This window comes from Jaculus jaculus, chromosome 15, assembly GCF_020740685.1.
Source record: "Jaculus jaculus isolate mJacJac1 chromosome 15, mJacJac1.mat.Y.cur, whole genome shotgun sequence".
NCBI classification, from domain to species: domain Eukaryota; kingdom Metazoa; phylum Chordata; class Mammalia; order Rodentia; family Dipodidae; genus Jaculus; species Jaculus jaculus.
This window is the reverse complement of record NC_059116.1, coordinates 8,513,156-8,534,871: the sequence shown is the minus strand read 5'-3', so window position 1 is coordinate 8,534,871 and position 21,716 is coordinate 8,513,156. Positions and strand designations below refer to the sequence as shown.

At 44.4% G+C, this 21,716-nt stretch overlaps 1 protein-coding gene across 1 annotated transcript; it reads right to left on the bottom strand.

Moving 5' to 3' along the window:
- Positions 1 to 541: 541 nt before the first annotated feature.
- Positions 542 to 19,887, bottom strand: Serpinb11 (serpin family B member 11). Its single transcript, XM_004654799.2, has 8 exons — positions 19,765 to 19,887; positions 10,551 to 10,736; positions 9,201 to 9,260; positions 6,934 to 7,062; positions 6,186 to 6,303; positions 5,142 to 5,284; positions 3,896 to 4,051; positions 542 to 1,367 (listed from the first exon to the last, which is right to left on the bottom strand). Exons 2-8 carry the CDS (start codon positions 10,722 to 10,724, stop codon positions 963 to 965), a joined length of 1,185 nt encoding a protein of 394 aa, XP_004654856.2. The 5' UTR covers positions 10,725 to 10,736; positions 19,765 to 19,887; the 3' UTR covers positions 542 to 962.
- Between the last annotated feature and the right edge of the window lie 1,829 nt (positions 19,888 to 21,716).

Below are 21,716 nucleotides of genomic sequence, written 5' to 3'. Positions count from 1 at the left end.
ACCCTGGCTTGAGCGGCTTTATCCACCGAAACCTCTTCCCCAACCCCTACAGAATACAATTTGGTACCGAAAAGACATTTGACCAGGACTGGGAAGATTGCTCAGTTGGTAAAGCGCTTGCCCTGCAAACACAGGAACCTGAGTGTGAGTCCCGGTATATGGGAAAGCCTGGCGCAGCGGCTTGTGATCCCAGCAATGCAGAGGCAGAGAGGGGCAGATCCCTGGCGCCTGCTGGCCACGCACTCTATCCAGCTACTCTAGCCTAGCCGGTAACCTCCAGGCCAAGAGACCCTGTCTCAAAAGAGGTGGATATATGTGGATGACATCTGAGGCTATCCTCTGACCCCCACTTACACCCCACATGCTCCCAAACATATATGAACATGCATATGAAATACACAGACACACACACACTCACACACAAAAGATTTAACCAAAAATTTCAATGAAATTTTCTACTGAAATAGAGGTGTCCCTATTGAAAGAAAAAAAAGAAACTCCCTTTATAGGTTATTTAAATGCACTAGAAATCTGCAAAGACTTTATGACATCGTATGCATTTATTATGGTCAATACAGATATCTGAGCTAAAATCCATACAATTATATTTGAACAAGGCAAGAAAGCCAAAGGAGATTCCCTTCATCTGGTTTGCTGAAGGCGTGTGCTTCCTGATTCACAAGCTAGCTGCTCAACAGAGCCAAATCAAAAGAATGAAATCCTTTAATTCTTTTCCCCCTTATTTGCTTAGTTGTGTCACACAGACAACACTCAAATGAGGCCTCTAAAGTAAGGCAGCCAGGAAAGCTTTTGTAGAAACGTGTCTTTCCCCCATGGCTGCCACCGTCTTAGGTCCGCTAGCTCATGGGACAAGCTCAGGAGGGTCACGGATCAATTTTGAGAATAAGCAACTGGAGTCCCCGTGAGTTCCCAGGTGACTCTGAACTCTGCGGCTCCGCTGCTCATGGGGAGGCAAACTTGCCGGCGAAGAGAATTGTGTCGGTGCACACATGCCTGATGAAGAACAAGAAGGGGTGATTCGCCACGAACTGATCCCGGAAGGGGAGTCTTTTGACAGCAACGTTCTCCCCGGTGGCTGCGGCGGCCTCGGTGCCGTGTTCATTCACATCCACGTAGGACTTGTGAATGACCTTGGATAGATACAGGCCATTGTCTGGTGACATTCCAGAGAAGTCAGCTTCGGCCAAGTTAAAGATATCCGTCATCCCTAAGGACTTTAACAGGGTGTTTAGATCGTACTTGATTTGCAGTTTGAGTTTGGGGATGTGAACCTCCACTTCCCTTTGCACCATGTTGGAAGAGCTGGTCCACTCTTTCAGCGTCCTCGCGGTCAGCTGCTTTTCTATCTGAGAGTCAAAACAAGATAAGCACGCGTGAGTCAAACGCCCAGCCTCGGGGTGAGATGGATTTGTTCCTGTAATTCTCAGCGGGAATGGCCCAATTTCATCGCTGCCTTTTCTCCCCTGACCCACGTCTGTTCTGCCTGTCGGGCAGGTAGCCACGCATTTCTTTTCTGTCGTCTTCTTCTACTCTCTACTTCCCCGTTAACGTGCCCAGCATGCATTCTTTTGTCCTTAAGTGTGCGTGGTGTGTACACACGTGGACACGCATGTGCATCTGTGAGTCGGCACATGCGTGGGGATGCCAGAGTTCAAGGTCACGTCTCTTCCTGCAGTTGTTGAGAAAAGTTCTCACACCAAAGCTCAAGTGCACTGATGTGGCTAGGTAAGCTATCCTGGAAGGCCTAAGCGTCCACCTGACTCTGCCTCTCCCGCTGGGGTTACAGCCCCCACCACTGAGTCAGCCATTTTATGTGGAAGCCAGGAATTGGGGCGCAGGTCCCTGTGCTTGCAGGGAAAGTACTTTTCCCACTGAGTCCTTTCCTCTGTCCCTCATCGTGCCTCTTGACGTCCCAGCATGTTGGGGTGTGCCTGAACTTTTCTGTTTATGGCCTCCAAAGTCCCTGCGTGCATGTTTCCTGGGTGGATCCACCCACGGCTAGTTGATCCTCAACTCCGCACATGAACTCACACCTTCTTTATGAACCTGGTATTCTCATGGTTCCTAAGACTCCAGATCTCCATATTCTGCTCTTGATAGCATTTATCACCCAACAACTTTCTTTGTTTTCTCTAATGCTGCTCTAGATATCAAACCTCCAGGTGCTTGCTCAATGATTTTAATACTCTGCCTGGCATTTCAGCTCCCACATCTAGGCTGAGATTTCCCAGAGTGGCTCCTGATTTCTCATTGTAAATCAAGCTTCGTCTTTTTTTTTTGTCAATCCCTCAAACACCTCCCCGTGGCCACTGCCTCGACTCCTCAAAACACCAAACATTTATCAGTCTCATCATTCTAGTTTTGGGGTTTAAGACATTTCCATCACCTTCTATAACAATTGTTTCATAAAACAACACAGAAAACTTCCAAAGTATCCATTCTCATTGTTTTTTCCTTTGCTGCCCTAACACAAATCACCATGACCTCATGATACAAACCCATGTTGATTGTCTCACATTGTTAATATATTTACACGTGGTCTTTACTCTGCCTGAAACACCAGGGTCCCCTCTCTTCACTCTATCCCTCTTCTACTCACGGAGAGTTCCTCGCGGAGCTAACCCTCCAGCAAACTTGTGCTGAGATCCTCTCTAATTTAGACATTTTGTATTTGTATAAGACTTTATGCAGAGTCCAAACTGCTGTCTGGATCCAAACTTCTACCACTCTGGCAGCCCCCAGGCCCCCAGGGCTGATTGTCCTCTGAGCTGGCCACAGCTGGACTCCTGCTTGTTCCCACAGTCACAGCTACGCTTCTCCTAGGGCAGCTCTCTCTCCACTGATCCTCCCCCCTCTCCTTAATCCGTGTGTACACAGCCCTGCCCAACTCTTCCAGGAAGTCCTCTCTAGCCTTCCCCACGCATCGGTGCTAATTCTTTATGCCTAAAGCCAGCACTGGTTGACCTGGCCACGAGTTGACTCAGTAACTCTGAAGGTGGCCGTCCTACTGTGCATGAGTAATCCAGCTAGCTCAGTGGTGGAGGTGTGGCCGCTCGTAGGTGTGTCTGTCCTAAGGAGCTCTGGCTGCATCCAGGGAGAGGGGATTGGACCCAAACTCCAGCCACCACCATGATCTCTTCATGCTGTGGTCTTCATGTCCCCCACAAAAGCAGGATGTTAATGGATAACCACAGAAACATGGTATGATCAAAACAGAAACACTGCCCCTCAGAAAACTATGCCTTAATTAGATGTCTAAGGATTGGGAGTTCAGCCTGTGTCATAATTTAATTACTATGGAAAGAAGCCTACTAGATGTCAAAGGACCAGTGCACATGTGCATTTTAAGGCATGGCACGCTGGCTCTGTATGACTTTTATTGTGCTGTGTGTGTGAGAGAGAGAGTGTGTGTGTGTAGGAGGAGTGTGGCATATGTGTGTGGTGTGTTTACACACGTGTAGGTGCCCGTGCGGTGCCCCATGCACTCGCCTGTGGTGACCAGAGTAGAACACTGGATATTCCACTCCGCAGCACGTCAGCCCATTCTCATCTGAGTTAGAGTCTCTTACTTATCCCCGCGTTCACTGTTTATTCACAAAGTCTGGCAATAGTAGGGTATCTGCTTCCCACAAGACTAAAGTCACAGACGTGCATGGCCACACGCGGCTGCCTGCGTGGGTCCTAGGGATCAAACGGGAGGGCCCACCCAGGCCCCTCACATCCTCGTGCTTACGCAGGAAGGGCTCTTATCCACTGAGCCACCTTTCTAGCCTCTTCACGACGTGTTTTTTAAAGGATGAGTTGGTTCTCCTACCTACATACATGGTTCTGAAGGGTGGCACTCATGGGTTTCACCTAGGGCTCCTGGTCTTACCTGCTCTAGATTACCTCTGCCCGCTGGAAGCAGAATAATCATGCTTAATTTGTTGTTGACGTACGGCAGCTCAAGAACTTGCATCTGTGGTTGCTTGATGAAGGCCAATTTAAATACTCCACTCTGATACATCATTTCTACCGGTACGCTTTTACCCTGTTAACAGAAAAGATTACAAACTGATGGCAAAGTCATGTATGTGGGTGTACATTGTATGTGTGCTGACTTTTTATAACATAAACGCCTGTGTTAGCACTCGAAGGTAAGGGCAAACTGCCCAGGGTACTCGCTTATTATCTTCCTTTGCACAGGGTATCAAGTTTTTTAAGGCAAAATAAGCCAAAAGTAGAGGTGATATGATATAGTCATAACAATATGTGGATGGTTTGAGTCTATCAAAATAAAGGTCAAGGGCTGGAGAGATGGCTTAGCAATTAAGGCACTTGCCTGTTAAGCCTAAGAACCCAGGTTTAATTCCCCAGTACTCCCATAAGTCAGATGCATAAGGTGGCACACTCATCTGGAGTTCCTTTGCAGGGGCTGGAGGCCCTGTCATGCCCATTCTCTCTCTCTCTCTCTCTCTCTCTCTCTCTCTCTCTCTCTCTCTCAATTCACAAATAAATAAATATTTTAAAAAACAAAGCCAAAATTTTTTAGCTAAAAACATGAAAACAAAATAATGAGATCAGGGCTAGAGAGATGGCCTATCGGTTAAACGCTTGCCTATGCAGCCTAAGGACCCCGGTTCGAGGCTCGGTTCCCCAGGTCCCACGTTAGCTAGATGCACAAGGGGGCGCACGCGTCTGGAGTTCGTTTGCAGAGGCTGGAAGCCCTGGCGCGCCCATTCTCTCTCTCTCCCTCTATCTGTCTTTCTCTCTGTGTCTGTCGCTCTCAAATAAATAAATAAATAAATAATTTTTAAAAAATAATGAGATCATTATCTTTTTAATTCTAATTGAAGTCTATGGGATACAAATAACAGTGGTATTGGCTGTTAGGGATGCAAGTGCCTGTGTAAATGGGAAGAATGCATAAAAGGAAGAGGTTTCCTCTCGGTCAGGGCCCTTCACTGGGCAGAGGTCCTACCATCATGTCCCATGAGGAAGGGCAGTGTCTGTTTCTCAACAAGGAGAAGAGAAAATCTTTTGCAACCTGGAGCTATGTTTTCACTGCTTCTCCTACATTGTCCTTAAATGATGGTTGCATTCTCCAGAACTTTTTACCAGTCTGAAAATGACATACTCACCACACTCAACTGAAAGGGGGTCTTCACCGTCTCTTGTTCATCAAATTTATTTTGCCATTGTCCTTTGAAATATATGGCACTCACTAGGACCATGACTGAGGATGGGTCTATGGTGCCCTCACCAAAGAGGTTGGTGACTTTTCCTTGAGGTGAAACAAACAAAAGAAAATTTTACTCGGATATTCACTTATTGTTAATAGAGAATTGACTTGGAGTAAGAAATTCAGATCAACTTTTTTTTCATACTAAATATGAGATTCTCCCCAAAGAAGGTTTTGTTCAAACTGCATGGACTGTTTGGCTATTTCTAATCAGAAGATAATGCCTAGGGCATGGTATATTAGTAGTGACTCAACTTACCTTATTCATAGTTACTTCCAATATATTACTATACATTGTTGCTTTATTTAATAAATTCTTTAAGGGCTGGCAAAATGGTTCCACAGTTAAAAACACTTGCTTGTAAAGCATGATGGAAGATAGAATTTTAGTAAAATTTTAGTAAATTTTAAAATCAAGACTTACAATTTTTTGTTCATTTTTTAATTTTTTTATTTGAGAATGACAGAAAGAGAGAAGGAGGCAGATAAACAGAGAGAGAGAGAATGGGCGTGCCAGGGCTTCCAGCCACTACAAACAAACTCCAGAAGCATAGGCCCCCTTGTGCATCTGGCTAACGTGGGTCCTGGGGAATGGAGCCTTGAACTGGTGTCCTTAGGCTTCCCAGGCAAGCACTTAACCACTAAGCCATCTCTCCAGCCCCAGACTTTCAGTTTTTTAAATTAAAATAGTATTCATTCTCAGAGTCACGTGGCATAGATTTTTTAGGACAAATAATTTGTAAGGGATGGTCTAAGATATGCCCCTAATTTCTTCCTTGTTGATCTAACTCTATCAGCTGTTATACTGCATTATCAGCACTTCATAGTCCTTAATGGTTCATGGAATGGACTCGGGGCACTTCTCTACACCACACAAATAAACTTAGCACACACATGCACGCACACATGCACACACACACACACACAGGGAGCTTATCCTTACCATTAGTTTTACTTTCAACCCAAGCATTGATACTTTTTCTCGTCTCTTCCGTAGACAGTTCAAAATCAACAGCTTGCAGCCTGGCTTGGTACAGTTTCTCAGAACACCTTAAATATTGCTATTTTTAGGAAAGGACGATTGAAAAGCAACACAAAATTACACTGCAGTGTAAAGAACACACACACAAAAAAAAAAACTTACATGTGAACATGTTCTAAAGCCCTTACACAGAGACAAAAGGACTTCATGTCTACAAGTTTGGAAGGAAGAAAAATCCATACATATTTGTTTATATAAAACAAAATTAACAAGATCCAAATCCTTTATCCTCTCCCCACCAAAAAACAAAACAAAAAATGTTCAAAAATGTTTGGTTGTTCACCCATCATCTCATTGACATTATTAGTTCCAAAATATTCAAAGCAAAATGACAAACTGGGGGCTGGAGACGGCTCAGCCGACAAGGTCCTTGCTTGCAGAGCTGAACAACCCGAGTTCAATTCTCCAAAACCCACCTAAAGCTAGATGCACAAAGTGGTGCGTGCATTTGGAGCTCATTTTCAGCAGCCAGAAGTCCTGACGAGCCCATTTTCATTCCCTCTGCTTCTCCCTCCCTCCTTCCCTCTCTTATCTCTGTCTCTGCTTGCAAATAAATACATAATTTTTTTTAAACGACAGACTGCATGCAAGGATTACTTTATCACCCGTCACTGTTTTCTCCTTCAACACAAGAGCAAGCAGTGCCTACCCGGTGGAAGGTCATGGCCTTTTTCCCGTACAGTCGGTTGGCGATGCTGAGCGTGTAATCGGAGTTCCGCGGGTTGATCTGGGAGAGCAGGACCGCAAACTCTGAGTGTATCCCTCGGGCTTGGCTGCACTGGCAGCAGGAAGCAAAAGTAGGAGAGAAGACACGTCTGAGCTCTCGTTACTGGAGAGTCAGAAACAATCATGGAAACGGCATCTGGAGTGATGGGTTTCCTTTACATGGACTAGCAACGAGCGCAAGGAGTTCAGAGCTCTCAAAGCTTCCTCTTGCACAATCGTGTCACCAGCCCACGGCTCTGGTCGCCGGCTGTGTGGGAAATCCTATGTTCTTCCTCGCCCTGTGACTGTTGTTCAAAAGCTGAAGGCCTTGTGAGCAGAGCTTCTAGAAGGGGATCCAGGACCCACATCCAAGTTTTGTAACTGCCTATACTGTATTTTCAATATCTCAGCTTTCTTGTTCTTTCTACTATTTCAATGTGTTTTTTTTTTAGCATGAAGCCACATAATAATCCTTGCTTTTTATTATTTAAAACATCTTCTTATTAATTTAGCTTTCTGACCCTGTGCTTGTGCCTGCAATGCCTTTGTGACAATTTTCTGCTCCTCAGGAAGGACAGCTCGCTTGATGCTGTCACAGGCCCGGCTGACATGTTTTTGTTTCGTTTGTTTGTTTTGGACACGCTCACAAGGCCTTTAAGGTCTCACAGCACAGACCCCTGAAGCCGGCCTGGGCACACGCCACACGCTGACTCCGGTGCTTTCCCGACCTTCCTGGTGTACATGTGAACAATTCTATTACCAGGGCTTTGGACAGCCTGGTTCTGTTAGAGGCTGTATTGTGGGAAAGCCTACAGCGGTATGTCGATGCTGGACCATTCTGTGTACCTTGAAACACTGGCCCATAAGAGGAAAAAGAAGGGGTGTACCCTATTTCAATTTTTTAACGTCTGGCAATCGTGTACCCTGCTAACCCCTTTTGTCCTCCTAACCTCGTGGTCTTACTGTGTGACCCTGGATGGCCTAGAACTTCCTCTGTAGAATCGGCTGGCCTTGAATTTGCAGCCATTCTCCTCCCCCTGCTTTCTAAGTGCTACAGGCATGAGCCACCATACCTGGCCAAATGCTTCAGGTTTTTTAGGTAACTATTTAATCAAACATGTCAGCTTTCACTAGAACTATTCACCTCTCCTTCATGGTAATAATTCTGCTAAGCTTGCAAATGTGATAGACCGCCCCCCCACCCCGCAAAAAATGGTTAAGAACTGATAGGCACAGGGCTGGAGAGAGGCTCAGCAGTTAAGGCACTTGCCTGCAAAGCCTAACAAACTGAGTTCAATTTCCCAGTATCCACGTAAAACCAGATGCGCAAGTGACACATGCATGTGGAGCTCATTTGCAGGAGGCCCTGGCGCACCCATACTCTCTGTCCCTGTGCTGGGTGTGGTGGTGCACGCCTATGATCCCAGAACTTAGGAGGCAGAGGTAGGAGGAACTCAGAGAGTTCAGCCGGAGACTACATAGCGAACTTTAGGTCAGCCTGGGCTAGTATGAGACCCTACCTAGAAAAACTAAAAAAAAAAAAAAAAAAAAAAAAGACTTGATGGACAATGTATGGGTCATACCTATGTTCCCTAAAGCAATGATTCTCAAACTACAGACAGTATATAGGCCATATCTATATTCCCTAAAGCAACAGTTCTCATACTGTGGGATCTGATCTCCTAATAATAAGTTGGGTTCTGGGAAGCCAGTTTTCTTTGAGCATAAGCATGAATGCATAGCGTCCAGCACTGCAGACTAGTTTCCTGTGGAACCCTATATGACTGAATGCTCATCCTGGGAAGAAGGGGGCACCACTGCCGCAGAACATGTGGGCAGGGATACAGCACCCAGCATACAATTGTCTGGCACATCATCAGGAGCCCCTCTCATTCACTGCAGTCACTCTCAGTAAACTGAAAAAAAAAAGAAAAAAAGACTAACAATTTGTAAGTGAGCCTGGCCAACTCTACATGAGGCCGAGAACAGAAAAGGTCGGATAAAGATGACCACGATCGAGTCCACGGATGAAGTCATATCTTGCTATGGTGATTATCACAGTTGAAACCCCATAGGCTGCTCTGCTTGTCAGGAAGCTACAAGGAGAGCTCAGGGGAGACAAACTTGCTAGTGGGCCAAATAAAGGGTCAGGTTTTCTCAATGGCCCGATGTTAAAGCTCATCTCCGAGTGCAGCAAAGACATCATCCTACCTCAGCCGGCCCCTTCAGCTCTGGTTTTGAGAATCCTGAGAACTGATTGTAGTGGAGCACCTAGAAGATGAAAAAGCAACCAATTGGCCTCAAAAATAAAATAGAGCCTATAAAAATGTAGAGCTGCTTTTACTTTTTCATTTCAGACCAAGGCCAATACAACAATATCACATTCCAAGTCCTAAATTGTGCAGTGACAATATTTCACCCTCCCAATAACTTCAGAAGTAGACAGAATTACTTGCATTTTATGTTAGGGAAACTGAGTTCAAACAGATCAGCCGGTGTGGTGGAGCATATGTTTAATCCCAGGAATTGGGAGGTAGAGACAAGAGATCATCATGAGTTCAAGGCCACCCTCAAGCTGCATAGTGAATTCAAGTCAGCCTGAGCTAGAGTGAGACCCTACCTGGAAAGAAAAAAAAAAAAGACCCTTCCCCCACACCATGGTTCATCAGGCTCTGAGGGCTAAGCTCTTGGCTAGTACATGTTGATGTATTCTTCCTACCCTTTCTAGGCCTTTAACTAGGGAAATGACCAGCCAGAGCTCGGTAAAACATTACACAATACAAGCAGTGATAAGACATGTGGGTATCTTAAGAGTTGTCAAGTGATTTCCTTGAAGACTTTAATAAACAACAATAAAAACAGATAGAAAATCACCATTCTTGGCCCCTTTAATCTGAAATATTATCATTTCTCATTAAATCTCAGTTTTCCCCATCTGTAAAATGGAAATGACAGTCCAGCTTCCTATGCAATGTTGTCATGGAGCCTTGTTAAGAAAGCTTAATAGGACTGGAGTAATGGTTCAGTGGTTAAAGGTACTGGCTGGCAAAGCCCAACGGGCAGGGTTCAATTCCCCAGTGCCCATAAAAAGCCAGATGCCCAAAGTGACGCATACCTCCAGAGTTTGATTGCATAAGAGGCCCTGGGGTGCCCACTTCCCCGCCCCCAGCCATTTCTTTCTCTGTGTCCACTGCCCCTGCCTGAAGATAAATAAAAATATTTTAAGCACTTCATAACTTCTGAAATGTTAGGGTTCATTATAAGTGTAATCTTTTAGGTAGCAAAAAGCATGGTACCATACATATGTTCTTTATGCACTTAAGTTACAGAAAAGAGGAAATCTAAAAGGAAATGGCAAACGTGTTGGGACTAGAATGGCAGAGGCGAAACGTGGTAGGTGTCACATTATTTGCGGTGAACTCTGTTCTGTGACTTGCCAAACATGCCCTCTGTCATGCGCAAGATGGCCGTTTTCTTGTTAGGATGACCAGTGGAGTCTGGCAGGCAGTACGGGGTGCTCGGCTGCTCCGGGTCTGAGGGCATCTCGCCTCCGGTCCTCACCTTCTCGATTTGCCCTGCGCTCTTCCCTCTGGCGCCAAGGAGGATCATACTGAGAGCGTAAAACAGGCTCAGTGGGGAGAAGAAGAGGTTCTCGCTGGTGTTGTTGCTGTTCAGCTGTTTGAACACATCGAGACAGAACTCGGTGTTCGCGGCGCTGAGGGCGCTCATCTTCATGCCAAACACGGCCTGCGAACAGAAGGGGGTGGGATCTGTGGTGATCGCTCGATAAATCCGCAGTTTAATGATCATATTTAATGGATTTCAACGTGCCAGCATACCGTTTCATGAAAAACCTCATGCACTGTCACAGTTTCTTTCAAATTAGTAAATACCACAGGATGAAAGAAATTATAATTGTAGATTCGAATGAGTGGAAGGTTTGCTGCCCTTCAATCTAATAGCTCAAGGCCTTCTCTCCATAACTTACGAACATTACAGGCTGATTCGTAATTGCTATGAAGCAAAGCAGAAGGAATTCTGCCTTCATCTGCTTGACTTCTGTGAGTTAAGACACCAACTCGGAAAAACGAGTTATTTTCTCACTAGACCGCCCCCATCACAGTCTCACAGACAGAGACCATCACCATGTGCATCACTATTGAACAAAAAAATTTTTAAAAGCCAGACAAGGAATTACACTTGGGCAAAGTTTTTGGCATCTTTTAGCTCCTTGGCAGGACTTCATTCCTGGTACCCCTGTCAGAAGACAAGGCATAGCTAACAAGTAACTCCTGTCACATGCACGTAAAGAAAGTCCTTTAATCTCATTCACAGCCTTGCCATGAATGAACACTGAGGAATGGAAGTGGGAGATCTGAGGGAAGAAAAGAAGACACTGGGATATGTGTTATCTTTGAAGGCGTGTTATCAGTCCCACAAACTTTGAACACCAATAAATGTAGGGAGCTCTCAAGGAGGATGCATTCTTCAAGGGGCTGATTGCCCCACAAATAACTTCCTTGCCTTGACTTCCAGATGCCCAGGATCTCTTGGCTCACAGCTGCCTCCTGGGCGAGGCTTCAGCCATGTCTTTCCCACTGTCAACCTCCATTCATCACGATACCTCCGAATTCAGATCTAAGCCCCTCGTGGATGCACACAAGTACCCCAGATGATTTCATCCCACCTCTTCCCTCAAATGACCCTGATACGCTGGTGGTCCCTTGTCACAGTTTGAATATGAAATGTTCCCTCCAGGCTCACATAATGAGCAACTGGTCCCAAACTGGGAACACTATTTAGGGAAGTTCTGGAAATGTTAGGAAGTAGAGCCTGGCTGGAAAAAGTAATTCACCTTGTGCTAGCTCCTTCCTTTTCTCTCTCTTTCTCTCTCTCATTCTCTTTCTCTTTCCTCCTCTCTCTCTCTCTCATCCTCTTTCTCCTCGCCCTTTCTTTCTCTTTTCCATAACCATTTCTCTCTTCCATTCTCTCCTTCCTGGCCACCATGATAGGAGCAGGTCCACACCCCCTCCCCGTGAATGTGAACCTTTTGAAACTATGCATGGAAATAAACCTTTCCCTTGAAGCTTGTCTTCTCAGATACTTGGTCACTGCAACAATTTCACTGACTCCTGAAATTATCCTTTTCCTGAATTCCAGACCCATATATAGAATTGCATACTCATATTCAAAATCTCCACCTGGATAAATAGATACCTCAGTCTTAGCCTGAAAAGCAAATAGTTGGTTTCATTACTCCGTTCTCTAGCTGACATGCCCCCTCACAGATTTCTTCAGCTCAGGAAACGGCAGATTCATTTTTCCATTTTATTCAAATTAAAGAAATGAAGAGAGCTGGAGAGATGGCTTAGTGGTTAATGCGTTTGTCTGCAAAGCCAAACAATCCTGGTTTGATTCTCCAGAGCCCACATAAACCAGATGCACAAGGGGCCGCATGTGTCTGGAGTTCATTTGCAGTGGCTGGAGGCCCTGGTGCACCCATTATCTCTCCCTCCCTCTCTGTCTCTCTCTCTCAAAATGGATAAATAAATTTTTTTAAAAAAATGAAGAGGGAGAGAATCTCAATCTGATAATCCAACAATCTGCAGGTGTGCAGAGAATACTATGCACACCGCCTTGAATACTTCCTCATTCTTATTCGCCTTCAAGCTATCAGAATTGTTCTCCCTGTAGTCTCTTTTCACCCTCTCTGGTATTTCCACTGGAGTCAAAGCTACCACCCTCCCTCCCTAGAATATGGAACTGTTCTCCTCACTCAGAGACTTGTTTCCGTTTTCACTTCCTCCATGACATTTTCTTAAGAAGTGGTTATATACTTCTTGGAGATGCCAGAGGCGTCTCCTTCTCTCGGGGCAGCCATAACCATTACCATGGCCAGCAGGCCACAGCCTGGCCCTGGACATCTTAGAATCCATATTCTACCAATGTCCTGCTGGGTTACTCGACTGTGGTCGTGTCTCATTTCATTCCTTCACTATGACAAGGACGCCCCACGCTGCCTATTTGTCTTCGGGAAGCTCTCCCTAGCCATGCGTGTCTTAGGCCAGCAGTTCATTCCGTTCTCTGTTCTCTGTTCTCACTAATAGGGCTTCCCCCTGACTAGTCCACTTGAAACTCACCCCATCCTTCCACCCCACTCCCCTCGTCATTTTCTACCTCCCCCACACCCCTGACTCAGCACACATGCGTTTATAATGTGAGTACTGCCTTCTTCACAGCAAGGACTTTGTGTTTCTCTTTGTTTGATTGTTTTGCTTTATTCTGTCCTTGAACATAGAGGACCCACTTAGTAAGTGCCTATGAAAGAAATCAAGGGTGGATCTCAATCCAATAAGTAGAACACAGTAGTAGATATGTAGATGTGTGGCAGAATGTTGGAGAGACACTTATCCAAAGTGAGACAGTCCAAATACACTTTCTGCAGGAAATTAGGTCAGGAATTTGCATGCAGAGGAATATTCGTGACAGAAATAATGGCATGAAATCAAATATCTGGAAAAAAAAACATTTCTAATACAAGAATGAGAAGTGAGAAGCTAAAAGTAGGGGACGGCAGGGACAGAGACAGTGTCTTGGCAAGACTTGCATGGCCCTTTCAGAGGTCAGAAAACCCCAAATATCTCATGATGGAATTGAGTCTCCAGGTCGCCCTGTCAGTCCACATGATCTTCATTGTTCTCCCTCCCTCAGCATCTTTCTGAATTTCCGAGTTGATTTCCCTTGATTCTCGGGCTGATGATCCCCTCCCACTCTGAGAGCACCCTGCGATCCCTAAGTTCCCCCCACAATCCCTTCCTTGAACCATGTCTTCTCTGTGCTGATACCTTCAAACTCCCCATAGTCTCTTCTTGATGCCAATGGCCCACCATGCTGCAATGTTCTTCCCTTCTTCTCTGCTAAGAGAATGTGTAGTCATGTCCTTGAGAGAAGGCTCCTCCCTTCCCAGGCCCCAGAAACAAGGCCCCATTGCCTAAGCTGTGTGAGATCTTTCTTTCAACTGAGTCAGTGACTAGCTTAGGACACAGCAAATGCATAAACCTTGCTAAGGAAATTCTTGCTTTAGAAAAGACTTCCTTCTGATAAGAAGAGACACCCCCCCCCACCCACCACAGGAAGAAACTGGGCACTCCTCCTCTCAGAGTTTTGTCATCTGTAGGTGACTGCCATTACAGCAACTGTTTTGAGACCTCAAGGTAGGTGATGGAAAAGTAAAACCAGTTGGGCGTTGTGGCACACGCCTTTAATCCCAGAGGCCACCCTGAAATGACATGGTGAATTCCCGGTCAGCTTTGGCTAGAGCGAGACCCTACCTTGAAAAATCAAAAATCAAAAATAAATAAATAAATGAAAGAAAGAAAGAAAGAAAGAAAGAAAGAAAGAAAGAAAGAAAGAAAGAAAGAAAGAAAAAGAAAGTAAAACCAGCTTGTCAGAGAGAAAGATTGGGAAAACTGAGTCCTGGTTGACATACCATGGAATAGGTGGATTGCCCGCCCTGGATCTGCCCTATACTGGGATTACTGGTCATGTCAGATGAACACTTTTCTTTAGCATTTTAATTTATTTATTTATTTTTATTTTTATTATTTTGGATTTTCGAGGTAGGGTATCATTCTAGTTCAGGCTGACCTGGAGTTCACTGTGTAATCTCAGGGTGGCCTCAAACTCACAGTGATCCTCCTACCTCTGCCTCCTGAGTGCTGGGATTAAAGGTGTGTGCCACCACGCCCAGTTTTTCCTTAGCATTTAAATAGGACATTTAAATTGTGTCCTATGTCACTTGCAGCTAAAAGCATGCCAAGTTACTTTAGGAAGGTTTTTTGTTATTGTTGTTGCTGTTTTCATATACCATTGTCCACTGAGACCAGTCAGCCCGCTCGCTCTGGCAAAGGGAAGCTGGCTACAACACTCCAAAGCCAACAACACACCTCTCTCAGCTAGGCACTACCTCTGAAGTTGCCTTCAACTGGAGACCAAGTACCCAAAATTCATAAATTTATGGGGGAGCATCTGATTCACACATTCTGAGTATAGTGATATCATTTACTTAGTCTCCCCTCCCCCCACGATCTGCAAATATTTCACCTTTCATGTATAATCTAATAAATTACTGTTTTGAACTCTTGTTAGAATCCCAGTCCAAGCCTATGTTCCCTAAGACGTTGTGGCAGATGAAGAGTAACCCTCCCCTCCGCTGCTCATGCGGTCTACCTACCGGCTGATGCCACTCTCAGCCAGCGCCTGTTTGAGCTGAGCTCGCTGAAGGTGCATTCCCTGGGGTGTGACTTTGTGTGTCACTAATTCAAGCATCTATGGCGTGATCCTCAGAAAAAACATAGTGCTTTGTGCCTTAATAGTCATAAAGAGCTAAGATAACATGGACCTCAGACCCAAGAGAGGGAATGCATCCAGTGTCACGTAGCAGCGATCATAAAGAAATGTGTCACTTATGGGCTTTCAAAATCATGACACAGGGCATTTTTATGGTGAAGATAATGATCATACCTCCCTCCAATTAAAACTAGTGGCTCTAAAATTATCATTAAGAAGAAGATTCTGGGGCTGGAGAGATGGCTTAGCGGTTAAGCGCTTGCCTGTGAAGCCTAAGGACCCCGGTTCGAGGCTCGGTTCCCCAGGTCCCACGTTAGCCAGATGCACAAGGAGGCGCACGCGTCTGGAGTTCGTTTGCAGTGGCTGGAAGCCCTGGCGCGCCCATTCTCTCTCTCTCCCTCTACCTGTCTTTCTCTCTGTGTCTGTCACTCTCAAATAAATAAATAAATAAATAAAAATTTAAAAAAAAAAAAAAGAAGAAGATTCTGTGCATTCTAGTGGTCAGACCACCTAGCACAACATACCAGGACCAAGCAGTTATACTGGAACAAGTCTGATCACAATAATTTTGTTTTCAATGGTCTGTTTTAAAAAATATATAACACAGTGGTTTGCTAATATTTCACTAAAACATAAGCCTAAGTTATTAGCAGGTTATTGTCCTTCAAGTTGATTTTAACCTAGCTCTCTATAACACATGTAATAATTGGTATCCTTGAAAATACCATTTTAGTGACTGATAATAAAAGTTGACCCAATAATTAAGTGTGTCCAAGCAACCCATTCTCCATACCATATTCTGCATACAGTTTTGCTAACTAGTGGAATCAGGTACAGGGAAGTAAATTCAGGTTCACAAGTAAACATAATTTTGTTTTGTTTTAGCTTTTGAGGTAGGGTCTGTCTTTATGTCACAAAATATAAAGTAGACTGCCTTCATATAGTTTTTGGAGCCTTACAATTGCTGAGAATCCCAAGAAACAACTTTAAAACATACAGTGAGGCCACTTTGTTGCATGAGTTTAACACATTATTCAGCCTATTTCTTCCTTTTAACCACATGTATAAAGATTGAAATAATAACATTTCTAGGTTACTGGTACAAGTTGTCATTGGACTATGCAGGCCATTTTTTACTTATTGCTTTGGACCTAATTCTCCCCCCATCCATCCCCTTAGACGACACTCAATGTATTTAAAGCATATTCTTTTATTTGTGTGTTCTTATAAAAGTATCAATTTTTATATACTTTTTGCATTTTCATAAAAGGGCTTTTGTTAAGTAGTATTTTGGTTTTTTGTTTGTTTTTTGGGTTTTTTTGCACTTAGTACTGCAGTTTTAGGATTCATCCATGTTGCTCTGGAAACACATGTTGTCTCTGACTACCAAATTCTAGTGTTTCCACATTTTTGTCTGTCTGCTCCCCAGAGACTGACACCCAGAGGGCAAGTGTCATGGGCAGGGCTGTGATGGACAACCTCCTATGCCCACTTACACACCCACCTGAGAAAGTCTTTGTGGAGGAAGTGCCTGAATCACGGGTCCACATGCATGCCACACACCGCACTGCGCTATTTGGAACCTTTAGCCTCGCAGGATGGGTCATGGTGTTTCAAATGTTCTCCAGAGGAAACAGGGAGGTCTTGGGAGAACACGCATTGTAAGTTGAGGTTGTAAAGGGAGTCCACTTCTTCTGAACCCTCTGCTTCCCCACCCACCATGGCCACATGCTATTAGACAAGCTGTTATTTGAGAGAAAGTGATTGTATCTTATCAAATTATACCTATTACCTATTACCCCTATTTATTATGATAGTGTCTTGGAAAGTTTATCCAAGACACAAGGCCCTCGCAGGCTTAATTTCATAGTTAAAAGTTAATAAATAGGGCTGGAAAGATGGTTAAGCCATTAAGGTGCTTGCCTACAAAACAAAAGGACCCAGGTTTGACTCTCCAGGACCCATGTAAAACAGATGCACAAGGGGGCACATTCATCTGGAGTTTGTTTGCAGTGGCTGGAGGCCCTGGTGCACCCATTCTCTCTCTCTCTCTCTCTCTCTCTCTTTCTGTATGTCTCTCAAATAAATAAATAAAAATAATTTTTAATAAAAGTTAATAAATATAGCTTAACATGGTGGCACATGACTTTCATTCTAGGACTAGAGAGGCAGAGGTAGGAGGATCACTGTAAGTTTGAGGTCACCCTGAGACTACATAGTGAATTCCAGATGAGCCTGGGCTAGAGTGAGACCCTAGCTCAAAATAAATAAATAAATAAATAAATATAGTATTGTTTGCCTCACTCCAAAGTTGGACCATATAGCCCTTCAATAATTCAGTTCACAGCACAAACATGGAATGCTTTAAGTCCATATTTTATTCATTGGTTCATGTGACGTAGTGACCGGCAGGCTTGTTGGGAGGAAGGCATTGCTGTAGCATGTGAATGCAGTAGTGAAGAGCTACTGCCTCCACTCACTCCCCGAGTGCTACTTTCCCAGCTATTAGCAGAAGTCTTTCACAACAAAGGTCGGATGCTAATTTTACATATAATCAATTTGATGCAATAGCTTCTACTGACAATTCCCACCACATTTTGTTGTTTGTCTTTATGTACAAAGGAATGTGGATGAATTTCCAGTTGCTTGACTCACTGAATATATTATTAGTCTTTCTCAATAGACTGAGCATTCCTTGAAAGAAGAAAAATATACCTGGGAAACTATCAATGTCTTTCTTTTTGGCCCAGGAGCCCGGATGTATTAAAAAAATAAACATTATAAATATTTTACCCCTTCTAGACTAACTCAGATTTTCCAGTTTGTTTCTGAGAAAAGGAACCCACATAAGACAGAAGTCTCAAAGAACAAGGAATCTTATTAAAGATGCAAAGATTCCAAGACAGTCCACCAAATGGGAAAGAAAAGCTGTAAGTGCCCCAGAATTAGAAGCTCTCCAAATTAAATCCCTAAAAAGAAGGAATTACATAGAAAACTTCCTTGAAAATACATTTATGAAGCCAGGCATGGTAGCTCACTCCTCTAATCCCAGTATGCAGGAAGCTGAGGTAGGAAAAAAAATCACAATAACTTTGAAGTCAGTCTGGGGTACAGAATGAATTCTAGGTTAGCTTGGGCTGCAGTAAGGTTCTGCCTCAAAAAAAAAAAAAAAAAAAATTAAAAATACAAATCAGGGCTGGAGAGATGGCTTACCAGTTAAGGCATTTGCCTGCAAAGCCAAAGGAGGCAGGTTCAATTGCCCAGGACCAATGTAAGCCATATGCACAGGTGGCCCCTGCATCTGGAGTTTGCTTGCAATGGCTAAAGTTCCTGGTCCCCCCATTCTCATTCTCTCTCTCTCTCCCTCTCTCTCTTTCCCTCCTTCCCTTTTTCTCTCTCTCTCAAATAAATAAAATAAAAATAAATATTAAAAAATACAAATCAAATGAAAAATGTACATTTCTATCTATGTTACAGTAAGAAACATAATTGCCAAGCCAATGGGATGGGTCATATGAAGGTTACAATGGTCAAATGGAAAGAAAAGTCAGATCTCTCGGGCCATAGCTCTGTCTAGCTTAAGAAAAAAGGAGTTCAGCTCTCTATTCAGGAAATGTAAAGAAGGGGGGCATTTTTTTCAGAAATAGATACTGACACTGGGGGAGGGCATAATGTGGAAGCCAACTCTTCCGGGGGCCCCACAGGACTAAGGTAGCAGCTCAGAAGCACCTAGACACAGTCTGGGAAGATTCTTCCTGTCCCATGACAGCCTAGCGCGGGCATCCTCTTCTAAGCCAGAACGTTCTTTTATCCTCACACTCTGGGCCTCAGACTCTCTGTAAACTTCATACACACTCATTCCTAGAAATACAGAAAACTCAGAATGCTCTCTTTAACACCTGAACATAAAACATGACACTTGACACCCATCCCCAAGAATACCAATGCTATGCAAGAGTCTAATTTTAAAGCCATGAGAAAAGAAATATGCCGAGAGCCAGTACAATAGAGAAATCCTTTCCAACACATACTAGTTAATAATGCCAGAGGGGTGGAATTTGAATCTTCAAAGGAGCTGAGAGAAATCACACAGAAAACAGAGCCAATTCTTTTGAGAGAGGATTATTAGGGAGTAAATACAAAGTATCAGACTAACTCCTTTACTAAGTAAACCAAATATATGGAATCAAGTGAGCCCAACTTCAAGAATTTAAAATGCATGTTAGCAATAACATTCCAACATGGTCACTGACCCATCAATGTGCAGCCAAAGGCCACATTCGGTTCATAGTGAGCTACCTCTGAGTTGCCTCATTCCACATCGTCCGAATGTCTTATTTTGCTCTTATTTGTACCCTCCTCCCCCACCCCACCCCCACAACAACAACTCAGCCTGGTTGTAAAGCACGGAAATATTTCTCCTTACTTTAGCTGCTTTCAGGTGTTGACGAGGGCAAGGTGGCAGGTTAGACTGAAGCTGCTGTCCTTCAAAAGGAAATATAAGCCTTCACTTCTGCCCCTCCCTTTCCATTTGTACCCTCAGTGATTCAGCTCTTCACCTGCTGGGCGGAAAGAACAGCCCGGAGGAGGAAGTCCTTCCCGCGGCTCTCAGAAACGCCCTGGAAGAACCCAAGGATGGTTAATGCTCTCTGGACACACCACGCTCTCCCTCCTTCTGCTTTCCTCGTGAGGAAGGGCACACAAGCCTACCCTTTAGGCAAGGGTTGTTAGTTGTCTTTCTGGGGAGAATCAGACCAGAGCATCACGTTGGCAGGGCCACAATCAAAATTCCAGGGGTGACCAGAGTCAGAAGCTACTCAACAGGCAAGACTCCAGTTGTGACAGAGGCTTCCTGGCCTGAGGCACGTTGATCCCAGTATCTGGCCTTTCTGTGTGGGGACATGTGTTGATGTGGAGTTTCAACAATTTGCTGGTAGGTCCCATAAACAGACTATAAGAGTACGCCTGAGCAGGAGTTTATTATGTGGCTTCCATTTGAAAGCCTGTTGGGAGCAACAAGTCACCACTAATGACGAGGAGTCAGGCTGAGACTGATTTCTGAGGACATGAAGATCAGAAGTGGGATGAAACTAGAAAATATTTAGGGTATGTCATAGCCTGGGTGGGCACTCGGAGAAGTCTTTACAGGCTTCCCAAAAGACCAGATTTTTCCATCCCATACACAGCCCAGCGCCCCGTGATGCCTCTGGCAGGAGCACTCTGTTAAAGAGCACTCCGAGTTTGTGGCAGAAGGTACACTCCCGGCCAGGCTTCTCTCCACACTCAGTATGCGCTACGTCTTCCCTCCATCAAAATCAAGACATTCTTCAAGATGCAAAACCTAAAAACCTTGAATCTAAACTTACAGTCCTAATACCCAAGTGATTTCCATAAAAATAATTTTACAGAATCAACCACACAAAACGACAAGGAGTGTCCTATCATCCAGTGCCTCTGTGTTTGGACCAAGTGTTTCCTGGCATGAGCCCAGTCCAGATGGAGTCTTCCACGGTTTGCATAGCTTCTGTGCACCATTAGAGCCGATCCACTTCCGTTTTGTTTTGCTTCCATCTCTCTGGAGAGCCATAGGAGTTGAATTTCTTACCTTTCTTTTTTATTACTATTGAGAACTTGAATACATAAACATACAGCAAGCTGATGCTGTTCCCATCCCTTCAACCTTTCATTTTTAGTAAGAGCATACTTTCTATGGATACATCACACGTTGGTACCATCTTTTCCCTCCTCCTCGCCCCCATGCCTCTAACGGCCCTCCTCAGTGAGGTTGCTGGTATTCCCCATGGGGTTGTGAGTTATGGGTTATAAGAGCAGCAGTCAGTTATTGGAAGGGAGCAATGCTTCAGAGTGCAACATCCCAACCTTTGGCTCTTACAGTCTTTCGGCCCCTCTTCTGCAAAAACTCACTGCGCAGTGGTGGGTGTGTTGTAAGCCTACTCCAGCAATAAGTTCTCAGGAGCCTCTGGATCTGTGCTTTGGTATGTATTATGTGTCCTCAGCGTCTGACTCCTTCACACTGGCGCTGGTTGTCAGGCTCACCATGGAAGCAGCTCTCCGGCTCATCTCCTCACTTCCTCTGTGGTTTCACCTGGGCCTAGGCTGGACAGCAAAGGGCGATTTATCTCCTTGGGCCTCGCTACCTTATGGAAAAAGAAAAAATACAATAAAACAGATTCTTCAACACACAGTGATGTCAGCGTAGCTTAAATGGGATGAGCATTGTTAATTTAAGAAGACTAATAGGTGTAACCCCTCTTTTAGCCACAGACTAGTTGTTGGGGGGGGGGAGGCTTGTCATTGGAGACCATAATCTTTGTCTCCATAGGATTCTAACCTAGATCCCAGTTCCAGTTATGGATT

What these genes read in the sequence shown, in the direction of transcription:
- Serpinb11 (XM_004654799.2), bottom strand. Translation starts at nt 10,724, where the DNA reads ATGAAGATGAGCGCCCTCAGCGCCGCGAACACCGAGTTCTGTCTCGAT. An exon ending in AGCTGAAGGGGCCGGCTGAG is followed by an intron (nt 7,063 to 9,200) that starts GTAGGATGATGT and finishes TCCTGCTGCCAG; the next exon opens with TGCAGCCAAGCCCGAGGGAT. An exon ending in AGGCCATGACCTTCCACCGG is followed by an intron (nt 6,304 to 6,933) that starts GTAGGCACTGCT and finishes TCCTAAAAATAG; the next exon opens with CAATATTTAAGGTGTTCTGA.